Genomic DNA, 17360 nt, shown 5'->3' on the forward strand with positions numbered 1-17360 from the left:
ACAGTACTATGGGACTATCCGACAACGTGCAAAAAGTTGACTGGACAGACACCCTTTAGGCTTGTATATGGCGTTGAATCAGTGATGCCCATGGAATACATTGTGCCTAGTTTGCACATAGCAGCACTCACGAATATGACAGATCGCAGAGCCCTAAAAGAGAGGCTAGTGCAACTGGCTGAGCTTGAGGAAGAGAGATTTCTAGCTGAATTCTGCCAACAGGTCCAAAAGCAGTGAGAAAAAGCATGGCATGATCGGCACATTAAGCTATTCACATTTAAGGTAAATGATCTGGTTTTGTTATATGATAGCAAGTTTGATAAATTTCCAGGGAAGTTTAGAATGCACAGGTTAGGGCCCTATGTCATTAAGGAAAATACCAACGGTGGAGCAGTTCAGTTGGTCAAATTGAATGGATATTCGTTCCAATTAAAGGTGAATGGCAGCCGATTAAAGCCATACACCGGTGGTCCGACCATGTGACTATATAAGGCTAGCACAGTCTTAGCACTCCAAGTAGCTGAAAGGAGGTGCGGGACTATAAAATGCACTACCCAGGTTGGGGAGCTGCGCGATTGGAGGATTGTGTGAAGCAAGGAAGTGTCATAGGGTTTGCGGAAGCACGAAGGGAGCTGTGCAACCCAGGGAGAAATCGCGTAGGTTGGCCGGAAAGTGACCGTTAAAGTCATTGTTCATGATTTGACAGTAGAAATGCAGCCAAATGGAGTGGGCGGTTGGCATTTAAGACAAAATTTATGGGTCATATCTATGAAAATCTGCCACCAATCCGGCATTAATGGACCGAATGTGGGGGAACGGTCAGATTAGAATTCAAAATGCCCTAAAAATTTTAGGTGGTTGCCCAGTGAAAAACACTTGGCATTTTGAGAATTGAGTTGTTGAGCTCTCAGATGCACATGAACCGAGAATTCTTCAAAGCTCTGATAGCGAGTTCGACATTTGAGCAATTACTAGAGACGACACGAGAACTATTGAATAGCATCATGTTGACACCTGCAGAAGTTATGGACATCAATGTAGTGACAGCCGAGGGGGCTGAAATGGAGGTTGTTGGTGAGGTAGAGGGAGCTGCTCCAGAGGTTTCTGAAGTCTTAGCTGGAGTTCCCAAATCACCACGGACACCTAGACCGAGGCCGACCCTAATCAAGGAGAGAATGAAGAATAAGAAGGGAAAGTAGCCTGCAATACCAGTGCGCGCATCGCCAAGAAGAAACCCACCAAAGGACAAGCCCACCACATAGGGAAAGGGCTAAGCCATCAATCTGGAGCCGGAGGAGGAGGAAATCGAAGACATCCCGATGGATGATGAGGACGTGGGGATGGATGTGGAGAAAGTTGAAGTCCAGGGTGCTGACCATATCACTCGATTGCCTGAGTACATCCCTTTGTGCAATGGCAAGACCAAGGTACCAAAAGATATTGATGAGAGTAAGGTCCCCTTGCAAACCTGTCTACTGCCGGATGAGATTACTTTTGAAGGAACATGCTTAGGGCGGGTTCCTCTATTAAAGCTCAAAGATCGAGACTTAGCTGACCATGAGAAGTTCTTGCACCTAGTGACCGAGCAGCTAATGCCCCTCATTATTGATACAACCACCGGGATGACCGCATTAGAGCTGCGGAAGTGGCTCAAGGGAGTAGACAAGGCAGGTCTACGCAACCTGCTATGGGTGCCGCACTACAACCACACCCCGATTATAGTATTAGTCATCATGTAGCTGCTATGCTTGGTGCACGATGGGTGTCTGTGGCTGGAGGAGCCAATACCCATCACCGACATATTGATCCATCGGATCATGCGACTGCCCTACACATGAGAGAATGTAGCCAGGATGTTTGGCGGAAAAGGTGGTGAGGAGGTCCTCCCAGAGGCCATGAAGGAGAAATTTAAGCTTGTGAAGAAGCTGCGCAGATATTCCATATCATGTATCAGTGACCCTGCTGTAAAGGTGGCCACGTAGATTTTGGAAGGGAAGGTGATGAGGAAGTGTCATGCCGATGAAGTGTTGGCACCTGTCATCACGCTAACAACCCAATGCACTGAAGGAGTCCAGTTCAGTTAGGCACACTATCTCTGCGGTGAGTTCATTGCGAACGGATGTGAGGCACAGGGGTTTAGCAAGACATTCCACTACACGTGGTTCTTGCTGTCTATTGTGCTGGTAGCATTGGAGCTGCCAGAGGACAGTCAATTCCCCTCGATCGTGCCAAACCTACCAGAAGTAGCAAAGTACACTTCATTGTGGGCGACCAAGGATGTGTAGTGCATCAAAGACAACAAGATCTTCTGGATCTTGATGGAGATGAACATTCACAGGGTTATCAATCGCAAACCGCAGTTGTCATCTACTTTGTTTGCCAACCTGCAAGGCTATGAGTTCAAGGCAGATTTTCACCATGTATCGATTAGGGCATAGAAGGACCCTACACATACATGGTATGATTTTCCTTACTTGGCAACGGATGACACCATTGATGAAGCACTTGACCACTGGCTGGTAGAGTGGTGCACTACATCAGACTTGGCGGTGGGGGCAAGCAAGTCTGCAGTGCAGTGCAAGAAGGAGGAGGCCAAGCTCAAGATGGCGCAGCTGGACAAGAAGAGGAACAAGGAGGCCAATGAAAAGGCCCAAGTGGAGCGTGATGCCGCTCAGTAGATGGAGAAGAAAACAGGTGGAATAGAGTGGGGCTCTGATAAAGGCACGAGGTTGCCTTCACCCGGGACATAGGAAAAGGGAGACAAGCAGATAGAGCAGCACGGCGCTAACCTGTAGGTGACATCCGCCCACATTAAGCATCCAAGGGAACAAGAGAAAGGAGGGTCAAGGAAGAATTCGAAGGCCACTATGATGTCACTGGACCCAATCACCCTCACAGAGGGTGATTTTCACGACATTGGAGACACGGTGCGAGATGTCACCGCAGAGGCCCTACAACAATTTGAGCAACAACAACAACTAATATTGGGGGCCATCCAAACAGGTCTGTAGGAGCTGTAGACCCACACATCACAAGCTAGTATGGTGTCCACCAGCCTCACTATCGGCACTTTAGAAGTTGTCGAGATGCTGCATGTGAAGGTCTCCAGCGCGATAGTGTTGCTCGATGGACCACTAACCATAGAGAATGAAGATCACAGGCCCACTGTCAGTGCCATCAAGGGAGTGGGGTTGAATTTGGTAGTTCTCCCTGGCGAGGTGCTCCACTTATTGCAAGATGGAGTGATCATGGAGTTGAGGGCCCATGAGCACTGTGCCCTATAGGTGATCAACGAGTGGAGGATTAATAACAAACAGATGGCCCTACAGAGAGACTCTACCATCGCTGCTGTGACCGAGGTAACCGACCATAACAAGAGTATAATTCAAGTCGTGGAGAAGGCATGCCGAATGGTCCTAGAGTTGGCCATTCCAGAGGAAGAATTGGTCGAGGTGTGCATCCGCAAGCTGGCTACAGGGGGTGCACGACACTCGCACAGAGATGGCTAGGGTTCATCTGGAGTTGAACCTACAGATCACTGAACTACAGTTGAAGGCCCAGCCTTCAACACTGCCAAAAGTAAAGGAGCAGCATGCAACCGTTGTCACAGAGGTAATAGCAGTGGTCGACAGTGCAGTAGCATACTGCACACAACTTTTTGAGCAGTCGTTTGAGGTCCTGACGAGCTTGCAAGATGACCTTAAAGTACAGTGGCTGGAGACAAAAGCGCAAGAACTACAACAACACTATGATGAGGTAAAAGGAATAACGTGAACCGTCGTGCTCACATAGAGACTAGCAAACCTACATGAGGCCAAGTAGTCGAAAGAACAAGTAAATGTAGCGCAACACAAGGAGGTAGTGTTGAAGGCATGACTAAAGCCCTGGTCGGATGAGGCTTACATGGTTACGACCTCTATTGAAGGAAATCTTGTGACTCTGCAAGCAACTTAGCAAAAGCTTCAGGCCGACAGTTAAGGAGCAGTGACTGAGCAGATGGTTGAAGAAGCAAAGCAGGTGGCCGCATAGTGCACTGCCGAGGTTGCAGTCATCCAGGTCAAGCTGGGAGGTCTTCATGCTAAGATCTCTGCACCCACAGAGTGACTCGAGGACGAGTTGCGATGTTTGTGTTAGGGGCCTGTTGGGAACAAGATCCCCCAAGGACAGTTTTGGGGCTAAAAGCCCATGTTTTGGGTAAATTTTGTTATAAAGTTATAAAGTCTCTGCATTTTGTGGTCGCGGAGCGTGAAGGTGTCATGAGTCATAAAGGGTTTTCCACCCTTATTTTGTAAAGGTTAAAGTCAATTGTAAAGATCTACTAATAAGTAAGCTCTTAGTAGTCTTAAGTTTTTGGGAGTAGAAGAAAAGGCCTGGAGTCTTGGTAGAGAAGTAAAAGTTTCGAGTCTTAGCATAGGTAGAGGCTCTGTAGCTGAGTGCACAGAGGCTTAGGGTAGAAGTCCGGAGCTGAGTGCGCGGACCCTTGCAATTGTGTGCGCAGGGCAAATAGAGTCTATAATAATCTGAAGATATCAATAAAGAGAAGTATTCCACAATTCCTATGTATTTCTTTTATGTTAATGCATCTTGTTATATTTTGTATGGATTTCATTTACAATGCTTATGTGATGTGCAAATGTATGTAATTATGTTGGTTAATTGAATGCAAGTGAGAATCTCAGTTTAGGCGGCACTAACTATGATTGTTTAGTAAGATAAGTAAAACACTTAAGAGAACTTGGGAACCTATACAATACGTTGTCATAGTAGCACAAAAGTACCTATACCACAGGTTAGGGCTGCGAGAAGGTCAATCGTACTCCTTCATAGAGGTACTAAAGGACGAAATAAAGGGCTAGAGTAATAGAGCCCGAGAGATTAGCGACCTCCATGAAAGCAGTATAGAGGGTATAAACCGACATCATGACCATCAGGGTGTGGAAAATTGGTTCCAGCATCCCCCCATACTGCTTTGGGTGAGACTTTGGTCCGCGCTCTACCGACTGATACCGAAAGGGCCAATAGTGTAGGGATTTGTTTGGCTAACTAACGTTGAACCTGGGTCAGTCCCCATGCAGCCAACATTGACCAAGTTCACCCATTTTCGAGATGAGCTTGGAAGTGTCAGGATTACTATTTTTGAGGATGATATGGTAAGCCTAGCTCTTCTAGGACTTCCCAAGAGTTGGAACAATTATCAATACTCTGTCAATGGGAGGGAGAAGCTACAGATTGGGAACAGTTGTGGTTGGATTTGCTACAGGAAGAGATTCAGAGGAATACCAAAGACAGATCCTCATCAAAGACTGATGATGAGGAAAATTGTGCCTAGTGGCGAAGGAAAAGAAAGGGAAGGGTAACTCATCCCATTCCAAATCGGATTATTGTCATGCAAGAAAGAAGAAGTTCATGTAAAAATTCAATTTCTTTCATTGTCATGAGCTGGGACATTTTTCTACAAAGTGTCTGCTCAAGAAGGTCGGTAAGAAGACCTCAGGAGGAGTGGTAGGAGGTGAGACTCTTGCCTCACAATTCGAACTAGACTTTACCCTTATCTCATGTATGGTGTCATTGATGATGGGTAATGTATGGTACCTAGACAGTGGAGCTTCTTTCCACATGACTGGTAACAAAGAGCTCTTTAGTAACTTGGAGGAGAAGGATCTCCAGATGCATATCGAGATGGGTGATGACGGTAGGTATAGTGTTGCCTAGCTTGGTATAGTTACCTTTCAGAGGGAGTCGGGCTCTCCTCTCACTTTGTGAGATGTTATGTATGTTCCTAGTTTGAAGAAGAACTTGGTATTTGTTATGTTGGAGGATAGAGGCTATGATGTGGTATTTAGTAAGGGAAAAGAGTTCCTTTGTCACATAGACATGGGGCAAGTGAAGAGGATAGGGGTTCGAGTGAAGAATCTCTACAAGTTGGAGGTAGAATATTGTGTTTCCTTGAGCACGAAAGTAGAGAGGGTGGAGAGCCAAGACATCGGTGAGTTGTGGCATAGGTGGTTGGGTCACTTGCATCGTGGCACTTTGAAAATCATGCAACAAATTTCTATCGATCTTCCCAAAGGTTCACTACAGCAGGTTGACACATGCAAAGGGTGTACTTTGGGAAAATGCACCAAGGCCTCCTTTCATGACAAAGGCATTTGAGCACAGATGATCCTTGATTGAGTCCATTCAGATGTGTGTGGACCGTTCTCAATAGCATCCACAACCAAGCACAGGTATTATGTTATATTTGTTGATGATTTTTCTCGTAGATGTTGGATCTTCTTCATGCAGAAGAAAGATCATATTTTTACAAAAAATTTTGAATTTAAAGCATTGGTCAAGAAAGATATTGGTAGGAAGGTTAAATCTCTCAAGAGTGATAATGGTGGAGAGTATGTGTCAAATGAGTTTAAAAATTTATCTGTGGCACAAGGCATTCGATGAGAGTTGACAACACCTCATAACCCATAATAGAATTGGGTGGCTGAAAGGAAGAATAGAAGCATAGTAGAGGAATCATGGGTGATGTTTCATGATCAAGGCCTACCACTACAATTGTTGGTTAAGGCATGTAACACAACTATTTATTTGCAGAACAGAAGCCCCCATTGAATTCTTAGGATGAGTACACTGGAAGAGGATTTTTCAGGGAAGAGCCAATCGTAGAGTTGGGGATATTTGTGGGGTACACTAATACACCTCACAACTATCAGGTGTACCTGCTGACCAACAATATAACAGTGGTTTGTAGGGATGTAAAATTCGATGAAGATAAGACCATGAGATGTTCCCTTGAGAGGGAGATTTAGCTACATGCAGTTGAGGAGATTTTAGCTCCTAAGGAGAAACCTCAGATGGATGTGGAGCAGCCACATGCAAAGGATCAAGGAGTGAAGACACCCACTCATGCAGAGTCTTCCAAAGATGGGAGAAAGCACACTAGAGAGGTTGATAGGTTATTGCATGATGTGAGAGAGAATGTGGGAGCACCCACATTATAGTACATGCATAGGAGCTCACCTGAGAGGTACACTAGATACATCGCTGTTATGAGTGGTTGTGTTGAGATAAAGCCATCTTATTTTGTGGAGGCAGTGCAGCAACCGGTTTGGGTTGATGCCATGGTTGAGGAGTATGACTCCATTTTCAAGAATAATTTTTGCGATGTGGTCCCAAGATTGGCGGACCAGTCATTGGTGAGTTCCTGATGGCTTTATAGGGTAAAGAAAGAAACAGATGGTACTGTGGATAAACATAAGGCCATGTTTATTGCATGAGGATTTTCTCAGGTAGAGGGGATTGATTACGATGAGACCTTTGCTTTTGTTGTAAGCTAATCATCAATTAGATCCATATCAACACTCTCAGCATAGATGGGATGGAATATACATCATATGGATGTAAATACAACCTTCCTTAATGGCATGATTGAGGAAGAGGTGTATATTGAGTTGCCTGAATGTTTTAAGACCTTCAATCAAGAGTTGCATGTGTGTCGACTCAAGCGAGCATTGTATGGGCTGATGCAAGCACCTAGTGCTTGGTACACCAAGATCGATAGCTACTTCACTAGGTTGGGCTTCACCAAAAGTGAAGTGGATGTGAACCATTACCATATTTTGCTTGAAGGTAAATTGTTTATTATTGTTTTATATGTCAACGATTTGATTCTGACAGGTGATGATAAGCTGATAAAGTCTTGAAAGAGAGTTTGAAATGAAGGACTTGGGGCTCATGCACTACTTTCTGAGCATGGAAGTATGGCAAGGTGATGCAGAACTTTTTGTCTCCCAGGGAAAGTATGCCAACGAGATACTGAAAAGGTTCCACATGGAGAGCAGTAAACCCATGGAGACTCCTCTACCAGGTAACTAGAGGAAGGAGGATGCTACTTATGTTGAAGTAGTGGAAGCTACTATTTATAGGTAGCTTGTGGTTTCACTCATGTATTTGGTGAACACACAACAAGACATGTGCCATGCATTTAACCAGCTTAGTCAAGCGATGGTTAAGTCGACCAAGCTGTATTGGAAGGCATCCAAGCATGTGTTGAGATACCTCAAAGGAACTACTCAGTATGGTTTATGGTACAAATAGACAGAGGGAGTGAACCTTCAAGGCTTCACCGATGCAGATTCGGTAGGGATTCCATCTGACAGGAAGGGCACATCAGGAAGGATCTTCAGCGTTGGGTCAGCAGTTGTTTCTTTGTACAACAAGAAATAGAGATAAGTTGCACTAAATTCAGCAAATGTAGAGTACATGGCTAATAGTCAAGCATCTTGTGAGGCCATCTAGATGAGGAAGATTTTGGTTGGTTTGTTTGGTCAACATATGGATCCAACTGTGATTTACTGTGACAATCAGAGTTGTATCAAAATATATGAAAATCTAGTTTTTCATGATCAGTCCAAGCATATTGATATTCGGTATCATCATCTTCGAGATTGTGTCCAGATGAGAATTATGTTGTTGGAGTACATTCCCATAGAGGAGCAAGATTGAGGTAGATGATAATCCCTTTCTTGTTGAGAGGGAGTGTTAAAAATGGAAATAATAAATTCCAATTTGATTTGTCCTTGAATTAAATTGTGAATTAAATTGTAATTTTATTCTTATAGAAACTTGTAATAGTTAATTAACTTAAATTGACTTAATTGACATAGGAAATTTGAGTTGGAAGTCTATCTAGAGTCATGTAGAGTGATCCCTAAATTTTAGGGGCCCAAATTGAGTTATTTGGAGCTGTAATTGGATAACTCAATCTAACTGAGTTATAGTCAGTTAAATTAGTTCTAACTATTGGAGGAACTAGTAGAGGTCTTTTAGTGGAGTAGTGCACCAATGCATCACCAATACCACACCAGTTAACTGAAGATTCACTCACAAATAATTCATGCATGTTAGTTCAGATGAAGACCCAATTGAGATTAGAATTCATGGATAGTGTACTATCAGTTGTATAATTTTACAAGTTGTATAGATGGTGCATGCAATCAGTTGAGGACCTATGTTTGGATTGCACAATTATGGAGAGTGGATTTCCTAATTAAATATGGGTTAATTCCTCTAGGATTTTTTCAAGGAAGTAGGGGCTTGGTAGGTAGAAGAATTGGCTAAGTGATGGCTTTAGCTGGCTTGTGAGGCAGAGAATTAGATTGTACTAGTGCAAGAATTGTTTAGGACGAACAAGAATTGTATTTTGTTCTTATATCTTCTGGTTAATGCAATATATATAGTCGATGTTTTTAGCAGTTGTTTTCCCCAAAGAAATATTGTGTTATGTGCGATTGATATTCTTCCTTTTTTTCTTAATGTTTTCATCGATCAATTTTGGGTTTCCTCTGAGAAGAGTAGTGTATATTCTTTTCTTGTGTTTTAGAAAATCACATAAGTTGTTGAATCTACAGTAAAAATCTACAAATTTGTAGGCACCAACCCATAGGATACACCAATCTTGAATGCTTCTTTGTGAAGAGACACCAATATCCTTTTTTGCTTTGTAGGCACCAACCTACAGGAGACACCAATTCCCTATGTTTCTATGTAGGCACCAACCTATAGGAGACACAATCACCTTAAATTTGTAGCAACCAACCTACTGAAGAAACCAATCATGACTTGTCTCTAATCCATAATATAATCTTCTATAGTTCACTCTTCTCTTATTCTATTCATTGCAGCTACCTCATCAACATTAGCGTTACTCCAAGTGCTTCATTCTATTCACTACATAGATCCATTCGTTAAAGTGCTCACTACACCCAATAAAAACTTTATTTACTTATCCATTCTCACATTAACCTCTCTTCTTCTTGTTTCAACACCTTTTGTTCTGATACAGATTGTATTGCACCTTTTTTCTTTACAGTTTCCTCCCTAGTCTCTTTCAATTTATAGATGCTTCATTCATCCCCATTTTAACCATATTGGAACTTTTTCCAATGGATGTTGGATATGTACCACTTCTTGTGCTTATGGGAATATTATATTATTATCTCAAAGCTCCCTTTGTTTGAACTTCTTTCAACAGTTTGACCAAGTGTTATGTAAGTGGTTTTCCTATTCCTTCAAACTCCATTCCATCCAACCTAAAAACCCCAAGATTTCAAAATGAAAATCTCATGATTAGGATATTCTTTAGCATCCAAGATTTCTGGGAAATAAGTTCCTAGAACCACACACCATTAACAAATGCCTTCTATATTGGGTGTTCAGACTATCAAGAATTTCAAACTCACTTTAGTTAAACATCACTATGGAATTTTGGGGGACCCAGGGTGTTCAACCCTCAAGTGCTACATGTCAGCCCCATATAACAAAACCCTGTAACCATGGACCAAATTATATCACGAAATAGAGAGATATTTTGCAAAATTCCACCCTAAGATATTGTTTTCGTTGTTACAACACCCTCCAAAATTTTGTTATATTCAAATTTTGGAGCCTACCTTCTAACATGTGAAGTGTCTCTTTTGGTCGTCAATTGTTGTTTCATGTTTCTACACATGTTACAAGTGTCCATGTTCCTTTCTAAGTGTCATCAGATTGAAAAGAATACCTACAACACACTTTGGAGTCATGGTACACTTTCTAGCCACAAAATGGCACTCATGTGTCACAACTACAGATAATTTTTTTTTTTCACTTGGAGAATGTTTCTAAACTAGTGTTTTGATGTATATTTATTAGTATTGGGTCCTATCTAATTTTGGGTGATGAGTTGATATTTATAATGATTGATATTTCTCCTAACTCAGTGTGTTTTTCCATATGTTATCCTTCTAGACGTAGACATGTTTATGACTTTTCAATCCTGCCCTTTAGGCTAGGAAGAGTGCAGTATGCATTTATAAGGCCTAGTGGAGACCCTCCTTATCAGTTAAAACTATGCCCTACACATTGCACTTCTATTTATTAGACCCTCCTTGTCCTCCCTCACTGCTCTAGCCTTTCCTCTCTCTCCCAGTGGAGCACACTACACACTTCTAGTGGGAAGTGATGCTTTCCCCTGTTCCTTGCAAGTGCACCCTACACCCTCCTTGTGGCCCCGACCTTCCTCCCTAGCACATGGTGTAAATTTAGTAGATTGTCTTGCTGCATTTCCTCTTGGAAGTTCACCCTGCACCTAGCATGCCTCCTCCTCCTCCAGAGTTGTGCATGGAGAAATCTCAGAGAGTAGTAAATCCCATCCTTTGTGTCTTGCAAGTGTTCCCTACACTCAAAAGGTCTCTCTCTCTTACACTTGCACATTGTTGATCCACAGTCAGAAAATTTGCACAAAGCATGAAAGAATAAGAGAATTTTTGGGCTACTATTTTCTTTCCATGAGTGATTTGTACCTGCAAGTGTTCAATAAAGCATGGAAAATATGTGTGAATAGATCTGTCAAGAAAGGCTACCCAAAGAAGTGTATTATAGACAAAAGACAAAAAGGTACCATGTCCATGTTGCGAAAGTTGAAAGAACAATGGATTATGATCATCAAAGTGACTCATGAAGACTCCATAATCTCTTAAGCCCTTTGGAGGGTAGAAGACAATCACAATGCAATATTTCTTTCAAGTATCAAACATATAGTGTTAGTGTCATCACTTCTCAAAGAGCCCATGCCCAAGTCACTATGGGTCCAAGTCATCAATGTCAATGACTTGTCATGTTGTCATCGCATAAAGATGTGGAAAATGATGATGTAATTTTGGGAAATATTATAAATGTAAATATGTGGAAGTCCAAGAGTAACGTATGGAAAAAAGAGTCACATGGAAAAATCCAAAAGTCATATAGAAGTCCAAAGATCACATTAGAAGTCTAAGAGTCATGAGGAAGTTCATAAGTCATGGGGATGTGAAAAACCATTCCTCTTGTTATAAAAGAAGCCTCATTACTCAAAGAAAGGACTTTTCACCTTGGTTTCTCCACATAGGCATTAGAGAGGAAGATAGTTCTTTTGGAGAGTGAGTAGTGGTTCAACACTCCATTATTGAAGCTAGTGATGTTTCATTGTATCAATGTATCTTGGAACATTCGCTTAATATTCGAAGCTCATTGAGCCAATACACTTGCATGCATATATCGTAAATGTTGCAAGACTATTCTTTGGATGTTTTTTTTATATGTTTGTGTTCTTATGTACTAAATAAATTGAACTATTTCATTCAATTTTGTGCTCATATTATTGAATGTGTGTTGTAATAATTTTAATTATCATTACTTATATGTGAACTATTTCACTAGTTGGTTAATGATTCTTTCATATCTATGTGTGTATGTCTTTATTAGAATAGTACTGTTACTTTTCTCTTAAAGACCCACTTTTGTTTCCTTTCGGTGAAATATCATTGATACGTTTTGCAATTAAACACTTCATAAGGCATACTTACTTTCTAATTCAAAAGTACAAGTGTGTTTATCTCTTATGCTAACTATTGCAGCCAAGGAAAATCTTTAAGTACATGGCATCCAGCCACATTTCCAGATGGGCCTCCTATACCAAACTATCTGAGGTCAAATTGGGACTTCATATCGGGGAGACCCCCTGTATGTTGGCGATATCTAGCACCATCAACATCCTGGCGCTAGAAGGCGGGAAATCTTTTTATGGCTGACAATTCACCACATCCTAATAAAAAATATTTCGTGCATGGAAATAATTCTCTGAGCTCAACTCCAACTCATACTCATGAGAAACTAGAGTCTTCTCATCTTAGTCAAGAAAAAGCTTTTGAATTCACTTACGATCAAGTCCAAACAATTTTTCCTATTACTCATTAGTTTTGAAGATCTCTTGGGTTACTTCCTATTGTTTCTATTCTTCCTCATAAGTCAATAAAAAAGGTACAACTTGCAATGGTATATTTGTTTCTTCGGTGGAAGATTTGATTATTGAAACCCTTGAAGAATTAGCTGATTCTACAGAAAGAACAAACCAACAAGGGGACCTCCCACCTATTCAAGAGAATTTGGAAGGTGACGAGGAAGATTTTCCTTTTTCTAATGAAGAATAGTCAAGAGAAGAAGAATAGCCTCATTATAATGAAGATTTGAATAGTGAAGGAGAAGAATCTTCAAAATTAGAAAGTCAGGAGGAGGAAGAAGGAGAGGACATGACTGATGAAAAACTAGATTGGATTTCACAAGGGCCACTTTCTCTTCCAAACAATCTCCACTGCATGCCTAAACACCCTGAAAAGCTACTTTCAAAGTTTGATCATGATAAGAAGACGAAAGTTGAAGACCATATTGATGACTTCTACATGCATTTATGAATGTTTGAGGTACATTTTGATGATAGTACTTGTAAACATTTTCTACAAACTCTAGAGGGTAGGGCATCAGTATGGTACCAGAGTCTTCTGCCTAATTCGAAGCAAAGTTCGAGGGAGTTCAAGAAGTTGTTTTTAGATAAATTTATTGATGACAAAAATCCTACCATGTTCCTAAAAGAACTCAAAAATATTAAGATGGTGGAAAAAGAAAAAGTAAAAGATTTTAATCATAGGTTTACCTGTTTGTTGAATAAGTTCCACGTTGATGTTCAACCACATGATTCTATCACTAGAGATTATTATACATCTTACTTGCATACTAATATTTCCATATTTGTTAAAATATTTACAAAGGATATATTAGCTTTGAACTTTGCAGAGGCGATTGTTGTTGATAAATAATTGTGTTCTATTGAGGCCATTGACGATCATGAAGATTCTAAACACTCCAAAGATACCGGTAAGAAAATTCAAGTCTCTTCCATTAAAGCCAAAGATAAATATCCTTACGATATGGAAAGCTTGGTAAAGTGTTTGAATTTTATTATTAGTGAAGTATCTAAACTTAAGACAAGGTGAAGTGAGGAAACCACTAGCAGTGTCTTTGAAGCCACCTTTCTTTAAGAGGAATAATAATAATCAACCAACTAAATCTGATTAGAGTTCCCATGTTGTGTTTAATGTTGAAAATTGGGGCATGGATAACTTTTGTACTTTCTATCAAGAGAATCATTATGAGACCACATGTCCGAAATGGAACCACAACATGAATGCTTTGATGACTAATTTCGTAGGTACCTTATTAGAAAATGAGCAATTTGAGAAAATTGAAGAAGAAAATGAATCTATCATGACCAAGCAAAATTCTGGTGTTGGAAATTATGTTAATGCATTTGGTGTCATATATAACACTGATAAACAAATTGTTGATGAAGCAATAGTGAGTGAAGCTCCTCCTCAGCAAACAAATGAACGATATAATTTGAGGAGCAAAGGACCTATTTCTTTGTAAGAGATTAAAAAAAAATTATTGAGAAGAATTTTACCACCAACAAATCCTACTTAGAATTTGAAAAATAAGTTTGGAAGTGCTCCTCCTCCTAAGAATTCTTCCACAAACAATAAGAATAATTCCATCACTCCTAAAGCTTCTAACGAAGCTACACCATCGAACACTTCAACATAACTTGTTAAGAATGAAAGTATTGATTACAATATTATTGAGTATATGAAGAGATCTCACGCTAATATCTCAATATTTGAGCTCGCAAAGATAATAGGGCAGCATGAACTGGTAATCCAAGCATTTACATTGCAGCCTCCATTAGGTAATGAACTTTTTGCTTCCCAAGTTATGCCCGGAAAGTCTCATGATATTCTTGAGTTTGTAGTCAATGTTGTTAGTCTAAATTCTAACACTCTTTGCCCCCCATTCCTTTTAACATTTGAAATATTTAATTATAATGTCCATAATTGTGTTGTTAATTCGGGTACATCTACAAATGTTATGCCCTTATATATTGCCAAAATTATTAATGCTAAATGGGAAAAGACCTATGCCCAAATCATACAATTAGAAACACCATTGTTGTAGGCAATGAATGAACTTAATAATGTTATCATCTGTTTTTCATCTAACCAAATATTTCACCAATGCATCAATATTTTTATTGTGGAAATTTCGGAATCCTACAATTTTCTTTTGAGTAGAGACTAGTCCAGCAAACTACAAGTATATTTCTCAACATACTTGACACATCTATGACTTCCTTACAAGGGCAGAAACAATCATATTTGAGTGGAAAATGAGCCTTACATGAAATACACCATGACACCACTTAATGGACATAATGATCCAGTTGGATTTGTAGATATCATTTTCGGAGATTATTTCTTAGAGGTCAACTACGAGTGTTATCAAGCACAACCATCACCCGTACCATCAAATAGACAGTTGGAGCTCCTTCCTTGCATTCCAACTGGTGCTAATGAACTTTGTAATATAGATGTACATAATATTAGTATAGGATCTAGCTCAGTAGCTACTAATATTTGGACCTTATATTTTGATGGTTCTAAGACTCGGGACAGTTCCAAAGCTGGTTGTATTAATATTAACCCTTGGAAAAAAATGTGTATCCTGTCATGCCGCTTGGATTTCAAGTGCACAAATAAAATTGTTGAATATGAAGCACTTGTTTTGGGGTTAAATAAATCCATCGATCCTGAGATATAGGTACTTAGATGATTGGTGATTCAAACATGTTACTCATCAGGTACAAAATACCATTCACTGCGTCTCACCTAGACTGAAAGTGTTTAATATTAGTTGTATTCCTAAAATTTGTAATGATGTGGCAAATACATTAGCCAATGCGGTGTTGAAGAATGAAATTAATGTTGGTCTTCATAACTGTATTTGAGTCATCTTGTAAAAATAAATTTGATTGTAAAAGAAAATTTATTTTGAAGTGTGGGTTTCATCCTCTTTTATTTATTTTATAGGTCATATCCTCCATTAAAGGGTTCTAGGTTGTCTTGTTTCATAAGAGTCATTATCATATTTATTAGACCCTTCTTGGGATTTTTTATAATGTAAATAAAGTTATTTTGAGTCAAAAATAGTATTTTTGTCCCTCCTCACCAAGTCAGATTTGTCCTAAATAAGTCAACCCAGTTAGAAGGAATTTTACCTTGTGGAAGTAGTAGATATAGAGACAATTTGACTCATTTGGACCACACACTCAAAAAGTTTAATATATAAGAGAAAGAAGACAATAAAGAAGAGTGAATTGTAGGAAAGAAGACCTAATTCAAGGAATAAGAAAAATCGTAGTTTGGGGCATCTCTCTCTCTCACGTGCAAGTTTTCTAGGGTTTTTGGGCAAGTTGCAGGGGCCAAATTTTTTGAAGTAGTTGCAGGTCTGAAATTCTAAAGTTGGGGGGCTAAAATTCTGGGTTGAAGTTTCATTTGAGAATTTGACACTTGGATACCTTGGCAGAGTTCATCAACTTGAAAGAAGGACTGACTTGGTGATTGGAGGAGGTCTTTGTCTAGGTCAAAAGGGTCTTGTATTATCTCATTTGAATTTACTATTGGAAGAGTTTGACTAGGTTGTTCCTTAGATAGGGGTTTTTCCCTAGATGAGTACCTATATCTTGTGTTCCTTGTTCTTGTGATCTTCATACATTTTGATTCGGTAATTTCTTAATGAAATATAATATAATTAAGAATTAAAAGAAGCCAACACACATCACAAAAAATTATAAATAAAAAGATCGATCAAACCCTAATATCTTCATGCATTGATTTCTCAACATTGTATCCGAACTAAGGTGAAGGAAGTTGTTGGGTCCTTTATTTTTGGATGAATGTGGAAAACAAGCTCGCAAAATAGTTATGGAGGAAGAATGGATAAAACCACTAAAAGTGTTGTAGCTCCTAGAGACAACCCTTGGGTTGAATAGAGACCAGTGCCTATACATATATATGAGTGCTTACAGGATATGCTATTATTATTCACTTACACTCAATATTTAACTTCATTTTTAGACATGATTGGTATAGAATCTTCTTTAAGATGATAAATACAAATATGGATGAAAAATAATACTCAAAAAAGATTTAAGGTCCAGTTTGAGTGGCCAAAATTACATGAGCATGTAGTTTTATCAGTTATTGTAGTATATTGGAGGGAATAATTATGAAGGAATGAAAACCCAATCCACAGGGCTTATTTAAGAATCTCGTGCATCAAACTTCAGCATGAAATGAATGAGAGAAACATTCAAATAATGTGCTAAGTTACATGGAGCGATATTAATTTTTATCAGTCACAAGAATCTTAAATCAGAATTAGACGTAGATGAATCTATGAATTCATAAAAGATCAATTCAATAGCTACTATTACATGTAATATTGGAAGAGGAGTGATGGTATATGGAAAAAATTGAAAATAAAATACATATTGCAATATCATGTGAGCTGGAATCACCAAAAGATTTCATTAATCTTCAACAAGTCATACATTTCATTCACAATTTGTAGAGCTTCCCTCTTGAAACAAAATTCAAAACCCTTGGTTCTGTATCATAAAT

At 39.6% G+C, this 17360-nt stretch overlaps 1 protein-coding gene across 1 annotated transcript in view; it reads left to right on the forward strand.

Annotated features, from left to right (window-relative positions):
* Nucleotides 1–1319: 1319 nt before the first annotated feature.
* LOC149217335 (malate dehydrogenase, chloroplastic-like) overlaps nt 1320–17360 on the forward strand; it is a 100184-nt gene continuing 84143 nt past the window's right edge. The window contains exon 1 of the mRNA XM_089390187.1: nt 1320–1449. Within this exon, the coding sequence (XP_089246313.1) occupies nt 1320–1449 (130 nt within the window). The remainder of the gene's footprint in view (nt 1450–17360) is intronic.

The sequence above is a fragment of the Pinus tabuliformis genome, chromosome 1_1, assembly GCF_031772625.1.
Source record: "Pinus tabuliformis cultivar Carrire ecotype Pingquan chromosome 1_1, CPIR1, whole genome shotgun sequence".
In the NCBI taxonomy this organism is placed as follows: domain Eukaryota; kingdom Viridiplantae; phylum Streptophyta; class Pinopsida; order Pinales; family Pinaceae; genus Pinus; species Pinus tabuliformis.